Here is a 24230-nt window from a genome sequence, read left to right on the forward strand (position 1 = left end):
CTGTCATCAGCATTGATCGGTAACTCTAAGGTTAAGTGAAAATTCCTCAAGGTTCCACACCAGCGAATGATACTCAAGTAGCAGTGATGCGAAAAACTCCAATTAATGAGCTAATCAAGCTTGCCTGGGCTCTCTTTAATTGCCTCTCAAGACGTGTTGAGATCTTGTTAAGATGACATTAATTTCTGACACTGTGTCAGGTCCCATGAGTCAGGGATGTCCCTGGAGATACTGTAGGCAGTATAACGAGTTCACCTGTGTTCATCATGTGAATTCTCCATGGTGACAATGATTTCTGGAGTGATCTAAAACTCTAGGTGATCAGTCTGAGGCACCAATCCTAAAGTGACAGCTGCGTATGTACTGGTGAATAATTCCCAGTGGAATACAGTACATTTAACATTTGGCCTTTCACAGAGCTTCAAGCATGTTCCTAGATTTGGTTTTAGACATACAGTACATTCAAATGTGTTTTCTGCCTTCAGCAACAGAAGACCAGTATCAAATACATGCCCTTTGATGTACTGAATTATCAACAAGATAAAAACTTCAGACGCTGACTGTGACTTTGCTTTAAATAGCAAGGGCTATAAATGGAGAAGACACAATATGAAAACAACCTGTTACAGCACGCCAGCTTATACGATGGGCACAAGTTAGACGTTTTCCATTTAATGATGTCAACAAGTTGCCACAGCATTCTTTTTTGACATTGACATTTGTGTTTTAATGATCATTTGGAGGCTGGAAAAATGCCACTAAGTTTACGTGTACAAATGACAGGTACAAAAATGTAGTTGTCATTCGAATTGCATGTAACAAGTTACATCCCCTGCTGCTTGTGATGAGTTCTGCAGCAACTGTGGGATGGAGTGTTACTTGGAAAGGCTGGACACCTGTTACAACACGATGGCCTAAAACGTGTCATCCTGCAGCACACCACAAATAAAAGCACAAGATGAACCCTTGCATGTTTTGAGTCCCTCCTGGCAGTTCAGTTGGGTGCTGATTCCTCCTGGGATGGTGATTAGGACCATTTCCCATGTTCCCTTTAAGCTGCATGTCACAGACCTCACACTTACGGCCCTCCCCAGGCCCGTCTGCCGGCAGCTGGGGAGTTCTAATAAGTGCTACCTGTGGCTCACGTTTGACCCCAAGGTGCCAATAAGCACAGCAACCTGTCATCTACGTTTCCCTACCAGGTGGATGATGGGATAGGTACGGCCTGGCGTAAGGTAGAGAAACCAACGTGCTGTCATAATTGTGTCTCCCTGGCTTATGCAGGGTGTCGGTGTTGGTTGGTTTGTGACCCTCTGTGGAACCTCATTATGTGAACTCAAGTAATTGCCATTTCTCATGACGAGGTTTTCACCTTCAGTGTCAAACTTTGTGTGAGTCCTGAATAGCCTTTACATGTACATGTCTACATTTTGTATGCCTAAACATCAACAGACAAGCCTTACTGTATTTCTTCATCACAAAAATTAACAAATGTACAGCAAATATCCACCTTTTTTATGATTCATTTCATAACATTTAAGATATTAGAATATGACTGGATATTGCAGTTCAAATGTCACCACAACCAATATACAATGAGAAATTGTGGCTAGCTCTATTTGATCTCAGAAGTATGGAAAAACCTCAGGGTACTGCAACCAGCTCCGTTCTAATCTTCAGTGTAAGCACCACAACAACTCCTATACACTTTCTCTGTAAGAGAACAAGAGAGCCAACTTCACTATCTGACCTACTGTGTACCATCAAAACTTTACACACTCAATGCTGTGCCCAAGAAACAATAATATCTGAATCAAAAGAAGACACTCACACCTGAATTGTCACAAGTGCATCTACATTTTGTCTATACAGTTACTATAGTTCTACATGGTTAGATCAGCAAGTGATGGACAGCAGTTTTACCTTAGACATGTCATCAGACTAGTGTCCTCTTCAGTGAGTCACTTCTAAAGCACGTTAGCTGCAACTGCATGTTGCTCTTGAACTTGTTCATAAGTTCTTCTAGATTTCTGCACAGAAAAAGAAACAGGGATACAATTGAACATTGAAGACAGCACAACATTGTCTCTATTCTTCACGATTACTGCAATCACTGATATACGAATCAGTTAATACATGTACATTACTTGGTATGAGGAAGAGGAAATTATGTTTTCTTCTTAACTTGAGTCTTATTTGAGTCAAAAGTGAAAGCAAAACACATAAAAATACATATATTTTCAGGTACATCTACAATTGTGTTTAGTATTAAAGGGAAGAAATAAAAAGCAATGAAAGTGAAATATGAGACATCTAATTGACAAGGAGATTAACATACAAGTAGCAGGCATTTTCACTATATCATAATCATATTCACTGTCTCAGTGGTAAAAAAAGAGAACCTTCAATTCTCACTTTCTGTCTGCTGCACTTTTCACAGGAGGAACCATTTGCAAGGCATCATGGAAGGATTTACTGGAAGAATACCAGAGAACATGGTAAATTCACACTGCAAGTAATGTCATGGTACAATAGTAGAATCTAAAAATGAACAATGTGGACTTAATGGTAACATAACTAAGTGTACATGTATACCGGGGGTAAGGTCCATCCTGGCCATCCTGGTTGGAGGCCTGGCACAAATGTACTAATCAAGAAGGATTTTGGGAGAGTGCTGTGAAAATGTCAGTACAATGTACAACTCAATCTTTGCTCTATATTATCCTTCTCCTGCCAATAATTTGTGAAGTTTTGAGAATTTCTACAATTCTTTCTTGGTTGTCCTTCAATGCATTAAAACTGACCACAAAACAGGAGAGAAAGCCGCAAAAACAGCCCTTTTCATCCAATGTGCAGTAAAACATAACTAGCATGGGAGTCGCGGTAAATCTTGGTAGCACGACTACCAGCTATTGACCATCCCTCCGATAGGTGTCATCACATCTGACCACTTCTGCCGCCATACAGCCCGATTTTACAGCCACTTTGCAAGTGGCCATATTCTTTATGTACGAACTGTTGAACAATTAACATAAAACCACTTGACATAACGTTTTATTGCGAGCATCAACTTTACACAGCTACATCGTAGAGCGAGGGAGCATCCTCATATTTTGTATCGTCCAATGGCTACTGTGGGATGCTGCAGAAGCACTTGTCAGAAGGCTTGTTAGTTTGTAAATCAAAACTCTATATGTGGCTGCTGAGCTGCTCTGGGTGATGAATTGGTAGAAAATATCACTTTGGCAACTTGTTAAGCTGCATATCAAAGCTGACGGCTGAGCTTTGATCTTCCCTTATGAAGTCGTGGCACATCCAAGTCATTAGGTTTTTATTGTGATGCTAAAGGTTGTGTAGCAATTTGTCAAACAGTTATGGTTGCAACAGTTATTGCTGCTCAAACCACAACTATAGTGCTAATAGGGCTCATATTTCTGCCATTCTCATCCCCATATACGAACACTAACGTATAAAGTTTGACTTCAGGGTAAAATACCACAGTGACTGTTTCTAGAATGGCTACATGAAGTACAACTCTTAAAAGCTGTCATCCATTAATGATGGCTTGTTTTGACTTAACTTGCACTGTGTACAAGCAATCCTAGTGGGTTCATAGGTACCACAAAATAATATGTGATTCAACATTTGATATATGATATGAAGACCCGTGGTAACATGTATGATTTACATGTATGATTTATCTGAGCCAATGTCAAGTGTCACAATCAGAATTTCTTTGGTGAGTTTATTTTTTCCCTTAAAAAGACCATTTCCACCTCCAAAATCATATTTCACGGTTACTGTTACAGTAGATAATTACGCTTTACAGAGGGGTTGTTTAATTCCAGATGTCGGGGGATCGTGGATGCTGAAATTGAATCTTTTGTTGGTAAAATAGCCGGAGGCATCAACAAGGAATAAACATTATCTGGGCTGCTTTTCCTTACTGAGCGGTCGCAGACAAGCCAGGACAGCTCCCCCACCCAAAAATGGCTACAAGGAAATTGACAGATCAAAGAGATCGCACAATAGCACTTTTGCTTTGAACTGTTAATGGCGAAATCCCAAGAAAAATGTCTGGCATATCTATAATTCTTGATATTTTTGCTCCTCATGAATAAATCTATTACATTTATACAGTAATGTGATGAATTTCATAAGCCAAATTTTCCCCTAAAAAGTATTGTTAAATTTCTAAGAACTTCTGATGGAAGAATGTGTTGCATATTCTTGCAACATTACGCAATACACTCAGCAGCAACAATTAACAGAAATTGCCCCGAGACTCCCAGGTAACCAATAACAATTTACAGAACCTCAGCAAGATAACAGACATTAGTGGAAGGTTAGCATTACAACAGCCGATATCACAAGGGCTCATTATGGGACATTACAGCATGGAGAGAACAGTATGGGGAAGATCAAAGAAAAGTTGGTAATTACACTTTTAATAACGGCACAGCCATGGCATTTCTCAGGGGCAACATTACGGGGCTTTCAGCAAAATGGAAAATGTGGGAATATCATGCCAGGGGGCAGTTAACACACAAACCGGTTTCATAAACAAATAAAACCATCTGTCGGTAAACTAAAGCATGCAGTATTGGATATGGGTGATGAGAAGATCTACCGTGTCATCACGGCGGTGCTTCTGTGATGTGGTAATCGTTTGAAAGGGTGAACAACATGAAATGGAATCTCTAAGAGGGAATGAATATTTGATTGAAACCACTGGCATCACAATGGTAGTTATGTTAGCCATGTGTCATTGGTAATGCTAATAAGTACTCTGTCTACTGTGTAATAAAACATCTGTTTTGGATGACATTATGCAGGGATACGGTGCAGATCAAAGGAAATGACGTGCCAGGAACTAGTCATTTTTATGAATGATTAATAACAGATTCGTGTGTAGTGCAGAGTGAACACCCGCCTGATCAATCATCATCAGCCAGTCTAATGAAATTCCTCCAACTCAAATTGGTCCAAGCAGATGTTTGGCCTTGAGGTTGTCATCTTCACTTTAAGTGGCTTCCCAAAACTTTTCTCCAGGTTGGAATTTCTTCTTTCTTCTTTCTTCTTTCTACTTTCTACTTTCTAATTTTCATTTTCTATCATATTCCCTAACCTTTCAATTTGGCCAAAGCAATACTAAAAAATTTCAGGTAAACCAGAACCATGATTCAAACCTGCTCATAAGCTCACTGGAGTCAGTAATGGGAATATAGAATGGATATGTTTGAAAATTGATAGATGCTGTGTGATGTGTAGGATTTTGATGTCTTGAATTGAAATTCTATATAATTGTATTTACCTGGACTCTGGGGTCTTGTACAGTGCAAGAGCATCTTGTAACGCACACAGCTCCAGACGTGCCTACAAAAACATAAAATATCACAAAAAGGTTATTTGATATTTCAGAACTTCACAGAGACACACTTTTTTCTGCGGAAGAAAGGTTGCCATTAGGGTTGAGGAACAAGACACTCATACTTCTTCTCTCACCTCCACCTTAAAGTGTATACCTTGTCATTTGCCCAAAATCTTGAGGACCACCCAAATCCAAGGCCCTGGGGCCTGTATGTCTGATGAGAATTGTCAGCATGTGATGCTAATATTCCTGAGCTAAAAGTAAAGTAAGCTCACTGAAAACATGTGCTGCTTCATGTTCTTGAATGAAAAAACAAAATGATATTCTGTACTTGGGAATGTTGAAAGGTACATGTATACAACCACAATTTTCTCCTCTAAAAGTACTGAATCAGCTGAAATAAATATGAAGTCCCATCTTCCGAGAGAGTTTTTATGGAAGACATTTGCATGTATGAGCAATGATATTTGGTTGCCTGCCATATGGCGGATTAGCACATCCACATGTACGCCTATAGGGGTAGGAAACCTGTGTATGTGCTGTATGGGTGGCCGCAGGACTCAGGGTCCTCATGTCACCCACTCAGTTGGGATTATGTAGCTCTTCAGCCTGACAATTACCCAAAAACCTAAATGACTCATGGAGTAGATAACATTTTGAAATGCTTCTAAGATAAGCACTGTATACCAGGTTCCCTTGAGATATCTTTAATACAGGATTACGTTCAGGCACACACACACACAGCCTGTTAGGGTATGCTAACAGCTAAGTCTAACCTACAAATATACAAGGACATACTGTAAATGCAGAAATGTTCGCGGTGGATTAATGTTCACGGTTTTTGCGGTAACCACTTCACCGCGAATTTAAAACCACCGCGAACATTTTTCTATTATGATATTAGATTGCAGTCTATGGTGTTACCGCGAACTTAAATCCACCGCGAAAAGTCCCTTTTCCCGCTACCGCGAAATTACATCCCAGCGAACTTAAATACATTTACAGTATTCAAGATCTCATGGCTCGGTCAATGCTGCATTTGATACTAGTCTAGATGGAAAGGGCACTGTGACAGCTTTTATACTTTTTATCATTTTTCCCTTGTAGGTGAATACATAATTTTGTATTTTATGGTGTGCTGTTTTCCTTCTTCTGTCAGTAGCCAATTGGATTTTAGGTTAGATATTGGCTGTTGTTGCAAATATGAGCAATTTTTTTTCATCATGTCTGAAAAATTGCAAATATTTAGTTTACATGGCTTTGTGTACCCCAAAATTTGCACAATTTTGTAATGCACCCTCCAATGATACTTCTTGGTTTGCCTTTTAGTCAACATCAGTTCCAGATTGCAACATTGATAAACTGCTTACTTTTTGTAAGTTTGTCAGTTCCATTTTGCACATACAATATATGTACATGCATGTATGTCCCTGCTCCGTGAAACTTTCAATCTTCTGTCGCCGCTACACTTCCCCCGACCATTTGTCATCGTGTCATATCATTAAAACTTTTCCACGGAGGAGATGCATTCTGCCATGAATTAAGGAACTGGCCACAAACTTCCCTTTAATTGCTCCGCGGAGGAAGAGTGATCGTCCCATGCTTTTATCTCCTGCATCTCTGTCGACGCAAAAGTACCCGATGTGACACCTGTTGTGTGACAGCGGCGGTATCCCCGTCATTACCACCGGCTCTCCCAGCCTTTTTCCATTCATTGGCACAGAAATCAGCTGGTTTCTAACCACCCTGCCTGATGAATTGTGGACTGGGATTAATTTGGATGGGAAGAAACTTATTTATCACAGAAAAGGGATCGATGCTCGCACAGAAAGATTACTGCTGGCAAGGTTGTAGGCGGCAAATTGAAAATCTCCCAAACACATTAGTCGAAATGCCTTCCTGAAAAATTCAGATAAGTAGGAATGGGCACATTTCTCTTTCTGTGAAGAAAGTTCTTCATTGATGCCATTAACATTTGGGATGTCGGCAATGAGGCAAAGATTCCATTAGCAACAAACTAATCTCGATCTTGCTCTGAAAACTTTTCAGACTAATACTTGCCGCTGGGACATACATGTAGGAATCATTTCAGACATGTCAGACCTACATGTATGTGCAATAGGATGGTTGTCAACATTTACCCCTTTAGTTTACCTGTGTGCGATGGCAAATTTCTGACACCTGTACAGTGCTAAACGTTATGTACATACATGTACAGGCTATTGCATTGACCAACAAATTGCTGTATGAAATCTGGTAACATGACAACATGTAAAATTTTAGACATTGATGTACGAAAGACTCCAGCTTAACAGTCATTACATAAAATTGTTCAAAACCCCATTACAACAATTTATGGCACTACTATAAAATTCATGAACATTTTTAATGATGAGAACAAATTCTGTGGTGTTGACAGTAAAGCTAGTTTATCTCTATCAGCCGGGTAACATACATGTATATCTGTTGTATTTAAAAAAGACTATTTAGGGATATCAAGTAGATGGACAGTGGTTTAAAATTGCAAGATTTTTAAAACATTGTAGTCTGAAACCATCATCCGTCAACTCGATATCCCTAAAAGCCCTGATTTTGAACACAACGGATATAAGTAACCCTTGGATAAAGGTGGTCTTGCGTTGTGTACAAAACTTCCCAGCACTGTGACTTTGCCCAATTGGAGCACACCTTGAGATGGGACAGGAGTCAAAATAAGGCCTCATTATAAAGTGGTTTGTTTAGGGTGATAGCTCCCTGTTGATTGTCAGTTGTTATTCCTAACTGCAGAATTAACAGTAATCTACTGACAATGTCTCACAAACTGCAGCATCCTCCTGCTGGAGGAGTGGATGGGATGTCTTATCAGGAATATGCAGTGTGGAACGGACCAATCAGACTGGGGCTGGCAGCTATTTGCTGTGTGAAGTGAGGGATGAAATTACTTGGAGAACCATTGGAAAAGGTCAATTGACTGGCAGGTCCAGCTGCCTGCTGCAGTACTGACCCCAGGTTTAACTAATGACTGCTCTGCACTGGACCCAGAAGTACACTGGCCAGGCCAAGCACCCACTGACAGAGAACAGAGCCTAACAGGCTGTGTGTGTGCAGTGGAGGATTGGGACATGTCAATCTGATAATTATATAGGACTCCATTATAGAGACAGAAAACAACCAAATACAATTTAATAGTTTGGGACAGATTAACAAGGATGACAATTTAAAGGACTAGCAGTTTAACAACCTATCAGCATACATGCAGCATTTACATTTAGTTTTGATGGCATACCGTAGTGGTTGTTTTGTATGACAACAGCTTAATAATATCACAATTTAAATGTGGCTCTGCATAACAAAAAGTGGCTTTTTGATAATACGAAAGTTCTGCTGCTTTTGAGGTTGTGCAATGACAACATATTTTACTTTCGATCCTTTTTCTTTACAGGCCAGCAGTATGAAGAAGATTTATGCTTTGATTGCCTGACTGTACTACAAATTGACTCCAATCGAATCAAAGTGGTGAGCGGACTTGTACCAGGAACAGAGGAAGTCTAGCTCACTTGTTTTGTACTGGGGCCCACTACTGGTGGTAACTCTCCTGACCAGTAGCATGATGGGAATATTATAGGATCCTGCAGTGAAGAGTAAAATTGCCTCTGCCCTTTTGGATAGGGGAGGTCAACAATTCAATATGGAAACTGGTCTCAAAAACTTGTTTACAAGTAAAGTTTTGATAGATGAAGTTGGCAACTTGCAATTATAATGGTTAAATAATTAAAGAGCATAAAGGTTTGAACCAAAAGTTTGGAAAAAAAAAAGAATAGTAGCTTGACTTTTGGATGCTAAGTCGCAGATTCACACACAGCCCAAACTATCCATAAGAGGGTGTTTTATACTAGAGTTATTCTCAAGTTGTGTGAACGGTTTTGGTGAAGTATGTTGCAATTCAAACCAAAGTGTCTATAGAAAAATATAATCAAGAAGCCGTACTGCAATCAGAGCTACATGTCCTTTGAACAGTTTCATCATATCTACTAGTTGACAGTCTTCTGGGGACCATTCTTCCTGTTATAGCTTGATATGGCTTCTAAATGCTCATGAAATAGATATGAAATCATACACCATGTGCAATATTGATCAAATCAATCTGGAAGTTGTCTGGGAGCAGGGCATCAAATGCGAGGGGAAGTCAGGGATGAAATTACTTGGAGGAACTGCTGGAAAACATCCAATATGAGATAAAACATCTAACATTCTTCAAGTCGGCAGGTGGAGAGCGTAATAAGACATCTGCTGCTGGGAACACCTCTTACCAGAGAACATATAAAAAGTGAAGGGTCTTAAGTGCATTTACTTTTGTTGTTGATCTTTACCAAAAATCTGCTTCTGGCACTAATTAGCATCAACTCCTCACAATAAGATGGCGCTATAGAAACCTTGTCAATGATGTCCTTAGACACCTGGATACATGAATAAATAAATAAATACCCAATGATGTATTAAGTAGATCTCTTTAAATTCACAGTTTCTTTAATGCGGTGGTCTTCTAACATTAGTCTAAGAGTACCTGTCAGTCAACGTCATATGTACCATCATCATTTCTGCTGGACACTTTTTCTAGTAATGCCCAAGCATGAAGAATGATATCACATTAGATCTCCAGATGGCAGAGTGATCAAAACAGTAAAAATGCATATGAAAAGATGATAAAATCCTTTGATGTTGAATTTTGATTGTCCCTCATCTCTGTATCATGAATAAATTACGCCTGAGTCATTGTTTCTATTACTCACATAAAACAAGCATCTATTTCTAATTGCCTATCAAATACAATCAAGAAGTTCTGTCCAGTTTTTTTCCCCCGATGTGCAGATAGAGTGACTGAAAATATTACAACTACAATCAATAGGGAATGGTGGGAGAAGTTTGGCTGATTGGATTAATGCTGGCAGTCACGCCGCTATAATTCCATGATACGTCTTCACATCTTCCAACCTTATTGTACAGGAAGGCAGGAAATACAATGTCATTGGTAAAATAGAAAACAGGAAGTCGGAAGTACATTGTGAAACAGGTTAACACAGGTACACTCATCCAACACATTTCCTATAATTAGCAAAGACAAGGTGATGTCAGACTCAAGGAAAAAACACTTAGTCATAAAGTGAGTTCAATTGATTGATCAAATCAACTGGGAAATGAATCAAAGTGAATTCAGGCAACAGAAAAGAGACATTGCACAACAGTGATGGTAATAAAGTTATTGAATGAAAGAGAAAGGATTCTGACTCAAGCGGTAAATCATGAATGAGTCTCATATCTAATCACCAGGCAGGTTGCTATAAACACAAAACATTGAGACAATGGTTGTATGAATTGTATCAATGAATCATAATTCTTGATGTAAAATGACATGGTGCAACTGTTTTCATCTTCTTTCTAACTCCAGATAGCTACAGGAATCTATTACCATTTGTTCTTCCTGAGCTATTGTGCTTGTGATCATGTATTTAACAAGTACCAATGCAAAGGAGGTCAACATCGTAACATCAAACTGATGTTGTGTGCGCAAAAGCTATGTCTGTACATGTATATCTTTAACATACATGTCAATCTACATTTGTTTGATCTGCCTTTAATTCAAAGCAAAGGAATTACCGCTATACCATATGTTTTATTGTCCTCTGAAAAGAAAGGCCAGTAGACAAAAACATATTCACAGGTAACAGACAGTGTGCAAAGGCCAATGTGGGCCAACTGGTTATATGATGAACAGTTGACCTATAAATTATAGGGTAGGCTTAATGCAGGTGTGTGATGTGGGGCCGTTTATCATCAAAACTGTCGGCTCCTGTCTTTGAAGATCTGGGAAACCTTTAGACTGACGTCATCGCAGATGGCCTGCTACATTTAACAAGGCTGTGCATTAAGTCTGCATGATAAATTATGGGGATGAAACCTCATCTGTGCATGGGAGGCTGTCACAGCCATATGGTCACATCACAACTAATTTTCACATTTGATATGTTTTCTTCATTATAGAACTAGCTCAGGTTGCACATACATGATCTATCATTGCTTGACATGGAAAAGGTTCAAAACATCATGTCACTGACCTCATTTTTAAATGTTGCTGGATTATCAATTTTTTTTGTTCCCTTCCAGTTGAGTCTAACCAATCAAAATACAAATTAGTGACATGTTTGACTGGATTTTTAACTTCTCAATTTTACAGTTTCCAATGCAAATTAAGTTAGCATTGTATGGTAATCTAATGTTTCTACTAAATGTATGTATAATATAGAAACTGTAATATGATATTGATTTTGTCAATCTGTTATTCTATTGATGTGGTATGCATTGCAAAGGTAGACAGGTGTGTTAGGCTAAAGCTGGTGTGCTATGTCAAAGGGCGGTTATACTGGCGATATACAAAATGTAGATACAGATACAGCTATTGAAAATTGAGTGGGTACAAAAAGCATCTAAACTGGATAAACTACAGCAGTTGTACTCAGCAGCCACATCACCAGAATAAATGGTAGGGGACCTCAGAAGGCAGAGATACCATACAACTGCTGCTATAGCAGTATTATAGGATACAGGGCAACTCAAACAATTACACATTACAATCAAAACTTAGAAGACAAAAATCAAGGATGCATTTTGAACCTGTGCTCCAGGGGTGGGTTTCTGTAACAGACCCCTGTTAACACTAATGTAGGCAAAATGCTGCATGACCCCAGGGACATCACTACATGACTGCATGATGCATCATAACATACATGTAGTAACACGATTTATTTTCGTATCATCACCGAATGTCTTGCAACACTTTTACACTTGTTAATTCAATTTTGATATTTTCATTAATCAAATCAAACTTTTCAGAAGGAATGTTCAGTTATTATTCAGCAGCATTGCTGTTTGTCTAATTGCAGAGACAGACACCCAGACTCAGTGATGTTCTAAATTGACAGGCATTTAAAGCCATGATGACACACAGGTCAGGTTAAAGGGCAGGGAAGGTCACTAAAAGCCCTGTGACACAGCCTGCCCTGTCACTCACTCAATTTAGATCCAAGAGTCTAACTATATTCTCTGTAAAGGGGTTCCTCTGTGTATTTTGCTGAAGTATTGGAGTCAGAACTCTCCATAATTCTTTTATTGCTTCGAAGTTTTCTGTCTTGAATGTTTACTTTGAATGGCTAGCGCTTGCAGTGATGTAAAAATATACGCGCCGACATAAACACGCGCATACACATGTATACATCCACACAACATGTGGCCAGATCCTTGGTCTGGCAAAACACCTTAAAGTTTGACGTCCTAAAACAACCTTAAATGGCTCCAATATTGAATGTATATGGATACACTGTATATACATTTATGAATAAAAAAATGCAGCAAGTCCTATAAGTATTTTCCAGTTATTTCGAGTTAGTCTGCCGGTTTCATGATCAAAGCATTTTCTGGTTAGGAATGGAGAAGTTCTCAATACCTTCAGTTGACAGACGACAGTAAGATAAAACTGTCATGTGGATGCTGTAATTAATTGTAAGTGGCTGATAGAATATAGCATAGCACAATTCTCTATCATTGTCAACTTGATATACTTGTATTTTTCCGCCTCAAATTGCTTCCATCTTGAGACCAGCGGACTAACTTCAAGTGTTTGGTAAATGTTAGGAATTGCTGCGTTTTTTTTTAAATTTATAAATGCATAAACAATTTATCCAGAATGCCAGACAAGGTTGTTGCCCCATGTACACTGCACATTAGAGTTGTTTGAGGTCATTTGAGGTGTTTAGGCAGACCCGCCATATCCTTACTCCTCACACATTTTCTTGAAGTTGTGACACTGGTAAAGCTAAATGATTATATATAACATCTGTACACAAATTACCACTGTATTAAATATCAAACCTGACTGAAAATATTTCTTACCTGCCTTTCTGGTATGAATGAATAAAGATCAGATCAGATGAGATATCTTTATAGAGTCTGACACCTATTATTGCAACAAAGCAAGGTCATTTCCTCACAGGTGTTGAAGAACCTTCAACACAAGGTCACAAAGGAGCCTGCACAAATACATATAACCAGTACAACTTAGTTGACATAAATGTAGGTTGATGGCTACATCTTTCACTGATCTAAGAGGACTGTTTTCTTATCTATGAACTACATTTCTCTTGGGACACTGATCATGATGTAAGGTTTCCAGATACTTAGTTTATATCATATAGACCAATGAGGTAAATGGTTTGGGCCTGTCCCTACAGCTGACAGAGAGTTGGGTCACATCAGGTACTGGGCACTGATAACAGGTCACACTACCCAATCAAAGGTCACTAAAAGCTTTGACTTCCTGCATGGCTCATCACACATTGGTCTGTCCATGACTACATTTAAAATGTTTACAGAGGGCAGCGTATCTGTTTACTAACTATATAACCTTTCATCTTCCAACGTTACTCTGATTTAACCTCCAACATTCTGTGTGTTTTATAAACCTGGATGACTCAGAGGTCTGAGTTAAGGTGGTATCTCACTGCACTTGGGGCACTGGTGCGGCACTGCGGGGTTCGTTCACTGCAGCACTGTTGTGTTATTTTTGGCAATTTGTTATAATTTAGATATTGTGTAATAAGTAAAAGTATGACTTAGAAGGCAATAAAATACACATTGTCAAAACCTAAGAAAATTTGTTCTTTTTCTCTGAAATTTGTTGAGTAATCTTTCAAACCCTGCAGTGCCACACTGGTGACCCAAGTGCAGTGAGATACCACCTTTACTGGCACCAGGATCTTACATGTAGCTGCATTTACTCACACTGATTACATTTATCAGAGTAACTCTAAGTCAAAATGTCGAATGTTTCGTTTTATTCACCTTTTCTGCACATTTCTGACTATGTATGCATGAATGTTTTGATGAGATGATGATGTTACTGTTTATTCTAAGATGACATGATTACATGCGTGGCACATTTTTATGTCACATCAAAGAGAAAAGGTTGGCATGAACGAACAAAGGTAGAAATAGGCAACCACATCAACATAGCAAAGATAGAAATCTCAAATACCAGCACTATTTGGTACACTAAACAAACACAGACAGGCTACATGTATGGATAAACAAGACCACCTAGGCAGGGTGCATTCCTCTTGGTAAATGCTCCAAGGGGAATACCTGCACACATGACATCATGCCAACATTGGGTACCTGAATCTGCCCTAATGAAAAAAGGCCTATTTCTATGTAAAGGTGAGTACATGCCAAGGGCATGTCAAAGGTCACCAACTGACACAGTAATTGACTCTTATCTAGGAGAGAAAGCATGTACATGAGTCTTCAGGTCAGAGCCATTAATGGATTTACTTGTATTTTGCTCTCTTGGGGAGGTATAATTATGATAATCCACATACAAAATGTACAGGAGAAAGCTCAGCTCTACAAGAAAGGAGAATAGGGGATTAGTATAAAGAGGGTATGTACTGATAAAACCCCTCTGACACTCTCTCAATTCTCAGTTTGGTCCACTGTTAGTCCCTGTATAATGTTCAAGGTTAAAGACAAATGAAAGGCTCTTAAAAGACAGAGAAAGTCTGAAACTTCATAAAAAGCCCACTTCCCAAATGACACTGCAGTAAGCATAGGAGTGCACCATTCTGTACGTTACGTATGGGCTGCTTATCCAGATGGATTGTGGGCTGTAGCATCCATGTATTAAACACCTCATACCATCTCACTCCCAGGGATGAGCCAGCAGCCAGCTAGTCTCCCATCCCTGATTTATCCCTGCTGCAGAGTGGAGAAGGATCTGCTGTGGATGTGCTGTCAGTACCATGGACACGCCCCATTAGTGAGGAACTATGGGAAGGGATGTGCTGCCCTTCAGGCCCTGATGAGGAAACTTAGAGTACACTAAGGTCAGCCAGAGGTCAAATTGTTTGGACCCTCAATGTTTTACCTACTGAAGAAAATTGCCCATGTTGGACAATGTTTTTTCTTCACTACATGAGATTTTGAAAGACTGGTAAAATATGTAACTACAAAGCCCCTTCATGTAAGGCATAGGTTACTGAAGCAGATGTTTCTTTCTGTTCATTGGTTACTGATATCCATGTCTTGTTTTCAATGCCTATGTCATATTCATTTTGATTTAAAAAGTTAAGTCAGTCAGAAATACACTGTATACTTGGATAAGTCCTTCTCCTTTACTATCTCTTCATGAATCTAATCATACTTGACCAAACAAATATCCTTTATCAAAATGTACCACCTGCCTGACCTCAAACCTTTTCTAAGTTTCAAAACTTTCTTTGAGGTAATGATCTGCATTTTCCTAACCCTTGTTCAGCCTCAAGCATGAATCATATAGTTTGAGTTGAATCTTGTATAAAGCGGGCTTCAATCAAGTGTATATTTGAACATAAGAGTTTTAAGAAGTTGAAAACTTATTTGATATTTAAGTCTCTATAATCACTGCACTGCAGAATAATACATTAATTCAACATGCACATCCTTCCCCACATGCAGTCTGTTGCTTGATACATAAATCCTGCCACAAGATAGGCAAGACTTAATGTATCAACTTCAGGACAGTCTTCCGTTGAATAGAGAATGATTACAACCAAATAGTCGCCGTACCTACTGGCCCGGAAGTATCCTCAGGGTTAACCAATACAAGACTGAGATGATATTATAATGGAGATAGCTTACAGACAGACCAGGGTTCATGACGGAAAGGGTCGCCAGCATTAATACCTTAATGGCACGGGGGTTCCATGTACCTTTGCTGGAATTAGATTTAGATGAATAAAAGAAGCGCCGAGAGGGGATAATTTTGGGGTGTGTGCCAGGGTCAATTTCAATGATGAGACTGAGGAATACAATTTTCTCTCCAGCGAGGGTTAGCATCAATGTCAATGGAGGGGTGATGGTGAGACTTTCATGAGGAATCCTTTCTTTGTAAGATGAATATAACTTGTGTTTGACTTTCACATGACTTAACAGTTAAAATAGCTTTGCACGTATTCTGTTTAGATATAAGAAAAATGTGGTGTGAAGCCATATTGACATACCTCGTTACAGTGTATTACTGTTGATAAAATCATTGTGTCTATTTTTGTGTATCTACAGTTGTAGAATACATTACAAAAGTACCTGAACATTTCTTGTCAATGAGGTTCCTGTTTTCATGTCTTTCATCTAGTGAGCTAAACTACTCATCATACCCAGAAATTAAATATTACTGATAAACAAAATGTACAACCTTGTAACAAGAACATAGTATTACACATAGCCTACTTGGCAGAGATGGAACAACTAAAGATGTCACATGAAAGACTGATCAAACTTGACTACCTGTACCGACAGACAAAATCAATGGAGGTTCAGACATTGATCCACACTAATGACAGCTTCTCCCAGCAGCCAGAACACCCAGATTAAATAGTCACACCAGAGGATCCACTGGGACTCACTTTGCAATGGATCCTACATGGATGAGTTGTTGTTGAGCTTTTGCTTAGCATCTCAACCTAGGCCTAACAGGGGGGAGAGTGGCTTAGAGCTTAAGTCACTATTGACGGATACCCATTTCTTAAGAACAAAAAAAGTATGGCAACTGCTTCTACTTGTAGTCCAAATCACTCGAACTCTACAAGCCAAAGCAAATTTGGTACTTGTACGGGTTTGGAGAAACTTGTTTCTTGATGAAGATGAGAAGGTTGTAAATGATACAGGGTTACTGTAAATGAAACTAAGATAGGAAAACTTTTCCTGATCATCACTTCTCAACTCCTATGACAAAATGACATTTAGGATTCTTTCTACCATTAGAATTGTAGTAAGAGTGCCCTCTCACCTGAATTGCTCCGTCCGCGCTCCAGCCTGTCACACACTCCATCAGCCTCAGCATCTCCTCTGCCAGGGCCTGCAGAAGTCGGGACAGAACCCTCTCCACCAGCAATGGTGAGATGGAAAACACCTGCAGGAGACCACACACAGATGGAAACCCTCTTTAATAATGGCTGAGATCAAAAACACCTGCGAGAGACCACAGGCAGATGGGAACTTTCTACATCTGTCACAGTACAGTTGTCTTGACTTAAACAGTTTATTAACCTTTTGAGGCAGATGTAACTTCTCAAAGTACAGAAAATCAAAGGGCAAACCTGTCAACTCTTTGTATTGCTGTAATAAGATCTGCCAGATCTTTTGCTTTATTCTAAAATTACAACATAAGTTTGAGTTGCAAACGTAGACATTCCGAGCAAAAATTGTCTTTAATTCTGTATAAAATCACAATACATTGTCAAGAAGCACAATGCGACTACAGAAATGCTATCAGTCTAAGGGATACAATGTACATGCAACTGTTAACCTTAGGTTGAAGTACTCCATAATATTTATGCACCTATCAAGAGATGAAAGGAAGGGTACAAAGCCAAGACAAACAAAGCCGGAAAGCTGCAAAATCCTAAACACAGGAAGCAATGGGTAGGATGTTTGCCAAGGTCTTCAACTTTGGACATATGCTACTTGGAAAGCACTTAAGCTGTAGCAAAGACAATTACTAAGACATTCATCACAAATATAAACATTAGTTATACCAGGAGGAGAACTTTTGTCAAGCAACCTCTTTAAAACAATAAAATCAACTAAAGAAAAGGTTTTCGTGTCTTTTTCCAGAGTTTTCTTAATATCAACTTGCATTTGTTGTATTGTTTGGAAAGAAAATGACATTAGGATATTAGGTTGTGTATAACAATGACTATTTTAAGGATATTAGTGTCATGAGTCTGTAAGATGATTGGACAGGACATGTATGTGAGCAGGACCATCATGAAAAAGCAATAACAGAAGTACACTCACCTCAGCATGAACAGCGATCAGGTTCATCAGGGCTTCCTTCACATAATTCCTCACACCTGCAGAGTTAGCACCAGCAGCAAAAAAGTGACTCAGTGATTCAGTTTCTTCACATTCAAAAGATATTTCCCTGAATTGGCCAACTAATCTCAAGTACAAAAATCTTTGTGATTTCAATTGATATAACACTAATTCAGAACCCTTCTCCAGTAGCCCCTTAAACACAAAACTGTTATACTTGTAAGCTTGTAAGTTTATGAATTGAGGATAAAATGCTGTTATCTGATAAAACTATGCCATTTTGTAAAACTACATGGAACAATAAAACATGCTTATCAGTCTAAAATTTTGTTCAGCCCCTCATTGTTCAGTATGACTTTACATTCAGGATAAATTCTCAGTTTGGAACACCTCCCTAGAGAAAGTACCTCACCTCTAGGAGGCAGACAGTCGTTCCACATGAAGTACCCAGCGTACACTCCCGGCTCCAGCGCCCCCACCAGCGGGTCCGCCTTCTGCTCCAGGTACGCATCAAACAGCTTCTCATCCAGGGCAGAAAAACAGCTCTGACAACCCTGCAACAAACAAAGAAAGAAAAAATGATTTTCCTCCAGCAAAATCATAAAATCGTATAACCCTTTCAAAAGCTACCAGGACCGTGTATACCTGGCATCCATCCAGATAATATATATTATATGCTAAATATGTGTGCTATGCCCGATAACAATAGGTATCGGAAATTTGCTGGAAAAAAAAATCATTGTTAATGTGTAGCATGAAATGCAAAAGTTGGGAACTCAACCTTGTTCAAAACTTCAGATCGGAATTCAGCGGTCAAACCCTGGAACTGAGAGAATCTTATTGGGCTGAAACTTTGGTAGCCTAAAGGTTAGGAACTTTCGATCTGAAGTTGGTAGGACCTGAAATTTCAGAACTTTAGATGTTAAAGTGTTTGACCTCTCATTGAACTTTTGCTCTTCAATACGGTGGCACTCCATTTTGAGGAGGATATTGAATTCTCGCTTTGAAAAATCCTTTGCTTCCATATTGGCATTGGCACATTGGGAAGCTAGATTGCATTTTCACGGGCTGTTGAGGAATTTCATTTTCTACCAGCCAATACTCAACAGTTGTTGTCGGCATGTCCTGCCAAGCCCAATTCCTTGCCCAATACATAAGGCAAGCATGGGTAACAAACTTTACAGAAAAATCCATTTTTTGTCAGGAGTAATGAGAAATTTGGGGTCCCGTTGGTGACAGCAATGGTAAAGGATATGGATCAAGCTTTTGTCTGTGGGGAACCAGTGACTCACAATGGATCAGAATTGGTGGCTGAATGAAGACCTATCAATAACATTTCTCAAAGCGAGACAATATCAATCTTTCCTAGAAGTTTTGGCATGACTGTCTTCACTGCATATTCAACTGATGACTATTACTTCCTTGACATATTTCTGGAAACTTTTTAAAATCTAACAACCGTCATGGTCAACACTGTTCAAGCAAGCACCATTTAATATACATTTACTTCCTCCCTACAGTACTGCCTATAGTAAATCTAACATACTCTATCTTATCATATTGGTCATGACTGCTATGGTAGCAGGTCAGAAATAAGAACACCAAACCTCTGACTCTTCCCATATTGACCAGACATAATTACTGGATGTCTCAGGCCATGCTGCCCACAATTCCTACCCTCTTAATTGAATCCCAGACAGCTCCTGGCAAAGTTTATCAGGAACTAAAGACTTTTCAATTTCCTTTCAATTAATATCATCAGGCTGAAATGGACAGAAGCCATGGTTTTCAATTTCCCCACAATGGACCAGGCATGATTTTTCACATAAAAGACCACTAGAAATAATAAACATATAAATTTATTATCATATGGCAAAAAATTAACCTTTTTCAATACTTCACAGCAATTTGTATCCCACTTTACTAAACTGTAAAACACTTTCCTTACATTCCAGTAGTAGTTGTATACCACCTTGACAAAAGTTTCACCTTGAGGAAACATTTGTTTCTTGTTTCCTCCACAGTCCCTTTGGCTTCCTCTCTTCCTTGTACCTTCAGGTGCCAAACCTGCTAAATTTCCTTAAACAAACATTTGAGGATTTCTGTCCAACATGTGCAGAGGGTTGTTTCTTCAGGATTTGTTTCAGGAGGGAACTTCCGCTGGTTGTCACAGAAAAGCCAGCTTGAGTTTCATGATGGATATGGTGGAACTTGCCCTTGACGTTCAGACTGTCTTAAGTTTCTAAATCACTTCCTTTGACTTAATGAGCGTGCCAAAATGTTCCCGGCAACCATAACGGAATTAGCACACTGGTATGTTGGCTACCGGATGTCTAAAAAAAGAACTTATATTAGCATATAATTTAATTATCATTACTCTTTCCTCCACAATTTGAGATTGAGAACCATTTTATGCATTCCAGCTTGAATCTACTATACACTTGTTACCACATGCAAAATGCTGTTAAAGGTAAATTTTCCAATGTAGCCCTTGGTCTTGTCTCAAACTTCCATGATACAGCAATGGAATCATCATCTTCTTAGCACTGCATGATGAAATGTTACAAAAATGCCAAAGGATCTACATCACCATCAGTTCTTGTTAGTGCTTACACGTAGCACTAGTAGTGCTAGCAATATTTCAAGTTATCTTGTGGAAGACCCTGCATGGAACCTTCCACCAACAGTGGGCAGTGTTCCCTCAACACCCTTTTCCCCTACAAAAACACTACAGACAGTGCTGTTTTAATGGTAACTTAAAACTTTGGTACTGTCAATCGGCTTCAGGTGGGCTTTTCTTTCTTGTCATCGCCACCAAGAATGAAGCCTGGCATAGATATTGAACTTGAGATAAGAAGGGGTTAGCTTTCAGACATGTCAGGTGGTAGCACTGAAGACTGATAATCAAGTCCAGGATGTGTGGTTGTAGAAGCTGGAACAATATCCAGCTTCTGTTGATACAATGTACATCAGGTGGGTGTATAGTGTATTCTGTGAACATGCTGTATTTTGGATGCTGGTAGTTCACAGCATTAAATAGTGCATACATAAAAAGTCTAAATACAAACACAGGTCATGACTGCAAGTTTTGGGTCTACATTTTGTCACATTTTCACATACTGAAAATATATATAGCAAACTCTGCAAAACTGAAATAAATTGTTACATCATGTAATAAGACAATGCTAATACTTCTGGAATATTCATGAAGACGTCAAAGCTTAAGTAAAGGTTGGTTTGGAACTCAACCATGTACCCCATTATCCCTTCTTGTCCACCGTGGATACCCACATGCTACTTATTGTAGGAAGTATGGCCTTTGATCCACTCCCAAATTCTTGTTGCCTCTGTACTTGAACTATCCGGGGGCACAAAAGGGATGACCCGTAAACAAAATCTCGTTTGATTATTCCTGTGCTGTGTTCTTCTGGCCACTAATTGCACCAATCAAAGCAGCTAAACCATAAAGCATCCCCAGATTTGCAATCACAGCCCAGGCTCCTTCCTTTGGAGGTTGTTGGATAAAAGTGGCCCCAAGGTCTATACGTTTTGGGTCACGGAATGGTTCTGAACCAGAAACTGATCTTGTTTGATTCCAGCTGCCCTTAGACCTCCTCTTAACTTTGGAGGAACTGGACCATTGAAGTCTGAGAGTGATGCTCTGGCACTTGGCATAACATTTCAATTCTAGTGTATTTCTAAACTTCTCATGCTGTAATACAGGTTATAGATATTAAGGTGATATAAAAATAGAAACCAGAGATAATAAAGAAGGAGTGATTTGTGTTATGTAAAATTTGAACAGCGTAAATTTCTCCAAGCAGAGGTTTCAGTCAGGGTATTTTCTTGCTTTTTGGTGGCCCTTTCTATGAATCATGATTCTATGTTTCCCTAGTAGTGGCCACGATTTCTTTTATCCCTCTATAAAAATGTCATCCACTACTAGGAAAACATGGGATACTTCAAAAGGCCGCAAAAACAACAACAAAATAAACCTGGATGCTTGGAGAGTACATTTTTCAATATCATCAAACACGTTATGGACAGGAGTGCAAATATGCAGTGGGACATTCTACAAACTTGTTTCTTATATTGCCTTGAGTGTTTATTTTGAGCATCGCATAATTGAAAAAAAATGCCTTTCATGTTGTTTTCGGCAATACTTTAAAAAGGAAAATTTGGACTATCCTTTTGAGCTGTCACAGTGAACCAGGACACACATGCTGTGTTACCTTTGTTGTGGGACACTGGTTCTCTCCCTCACATCAAACACACAAACCTGGGGCAAGGCTAACAACTATTCACCTTCTGTTGACACATCCGCGGATAACAACAGACATACGTGTCAATATCTAACATCCTCTCCTGCCTGTTCAAATGGTTCATTTCAGAAATGTCTACAAAGGGACATTTCTGGAGAAATAGTGGACTTTATCATTTAACCCTCTAGATCTATACAATGTACATGTATTTCATGTAGTTCATATAAAAGTTGCTGATTGTGTTTTGCATGCAGCAATGTAAATCTGGATATTTTGTACAAGATGTTTGTTTCACTCTGAAATTATTCAGAAAATATTATCTTTGCTCTTTCTTCATCTTCATGTAAATTTGAGAAAAAAATCCATAAAGGCTAGCTACTAATTGCTTAATATTGCTAAATGTTGGCCACAGCAATGTTACATCAAGAAGCGTAGCATACATTCTGAGTCAGCAACGTTCAAACATGTTTGTACCTACTTTTTGCACTTTTTGCACCTCGGGATATCCATTCTTCTCTAGAAGATCTATCAATTTTGGAAGGACTTTTTCCCTCGTATGGCTGCAATTGCTTAACACAGTCACCAGGCGGCGTTCCTGAAAGTGAACATGAAGACCATGTATCAGAAATGTTGACTAACACACCGGTATGTCAGGAGAAGGAGCTGAAGCACAACCTAGCATATAGTAATGGTATTGCAGTTCTATTGCAGGTATATCAGATTCTACATGTATCCAACAACATGTGCTGAATATGTACCCTGTATCTGCTCTCCTCTTTTGTTAAAGGGTTTTGTTACATGTATACTAGTAATGCATGTATTCCTATGGGAAAGTGGAGGAAAAAATGGTGTCATCATCTAAAGTTCTGAACCTTCCAACCATGAAAACTTTACTCTCAAATGCTTATCTGTTTTGTCAACTGTCTTCAAACGCATTTATAGGAAATTCTATACGGCTAGTCTGCAAATATTACATGTAAATAGACCCCCTAATCAGAGCCCTTGGATTCAGGTACTATAGCCATCTGGTGACAATTCCACTATCTCATATGGGGGTGCTGAAAGCTCCATAGATGGAAAATGTATTTTTTTTAATCTGATTCAACAAGACTTTATAGTACAGAGTCTTTCCAAGGATTGGTTCATCTCAGCAGTCTGTTATCATCCCTGTTAGCTCATTAATATTTAGCTACTTGTTACACACTTAACCAGGTGACCAGAGCCTTTCCAATCCTGATGATAAGGAAAGGTTCTGTGTGGCAGTGTTCTGTACATAGAGGGAATATATCACATGTTTAAGGATGACCTTTAGACACTGCTGGTTTGTCCAGTGTAATCAGTCCACCATGGCGTCTGCACACCTTCTTCCTGTCCTGCTGCTCTTCATTATGAAGACTGCCAGCATCAATGCTACAGATGGACCCATAGCAAAAACTCAGTTTGGTCCAGTCAAAGGGATCTACGCTGATGAAGCAGCTATCTTCTTTGGGCTGCCCTTTGGCATGCCACCAGTAGGAGAAATGCGCTGGAAACCACCACAGCCGTTCCACACTAGCTGGGCACCCAGCACTTACGATGCAACTTATGCAAGACCAAGCTGCTTTCAGGTATGCTATAAGATTCCCTGTACATAGTATACACTGTTAGTGTACATAGTATATACTGAAATGTATCTTTTTGTATTGGGTTGAGTCCAT

The 24230-nt window shown here is 39.1% G+C and overlaps 1 protein-coding gene across 2 annotated transcripts in view; it reads right to left on the reverse strand.

Annotated features, from left to right (window-relative positions):
- Window positions 1-787: 787 nt before the first annotated feature.
- Window positions 788-24230, reverse strand: part of LOC118417187 (exocyst complex component 2-like) — a 62981-nt gene continuing 39538 nt past the window's right edge. Inside the window, exons 24-31 of one of the 2 annotated variants that reach the window (XM_035822633.1) lie at window positions 23012-23128; window positions 18684-18825; window positions 18254-18309; window positions 17244-17366; window positions 5315-5376; window positions 2416-2475; window positions 1924-2030; window positions 788-1713 (exon numbers count right to left, since the gene is read on the reverse strand). In XM_035822633.1, coding sequence (XP_035678526.1) covers window positions 1937-2030; window positions 2416-2475; window positions 5315-5376; window positions 17244-17366; window positions 18254-18309; window positions 18684-18825; window positions 23012-23128 — 654 coding nt within the window. In that variant the 3' untranslated portion in view covers window positions 788-1713; window positions 1924-1936. The remainder of the gene's footprint in view (window positions 1714-1923; window positions 2031-2415; window positions 2476-5314; window positions 5377-17243; window positions 17367-18253; window positions 18310-18683; window positions 18826-23011; window positions 23129-24230) is intronic. The other variant, XM_035822635.1, reaches the window with a different exon arrangement.

This window comes from Branchiostoma floridae, chromosome 6 (assembly GCF_000003815.2).
Source record: "Branchiostoma floridae strain S238N-H82 chromosome 6, Bfl_VNyyK, whole genome shotgun sequence".
NCBI classification, from domain to species: domain Eukaryota; kingdom Metazoa; phylum Chordata; class Leptocardii; order Amphioxiformes; family Branchiostomatidae; genus Branchiostoma; species Branchiostoma floridae.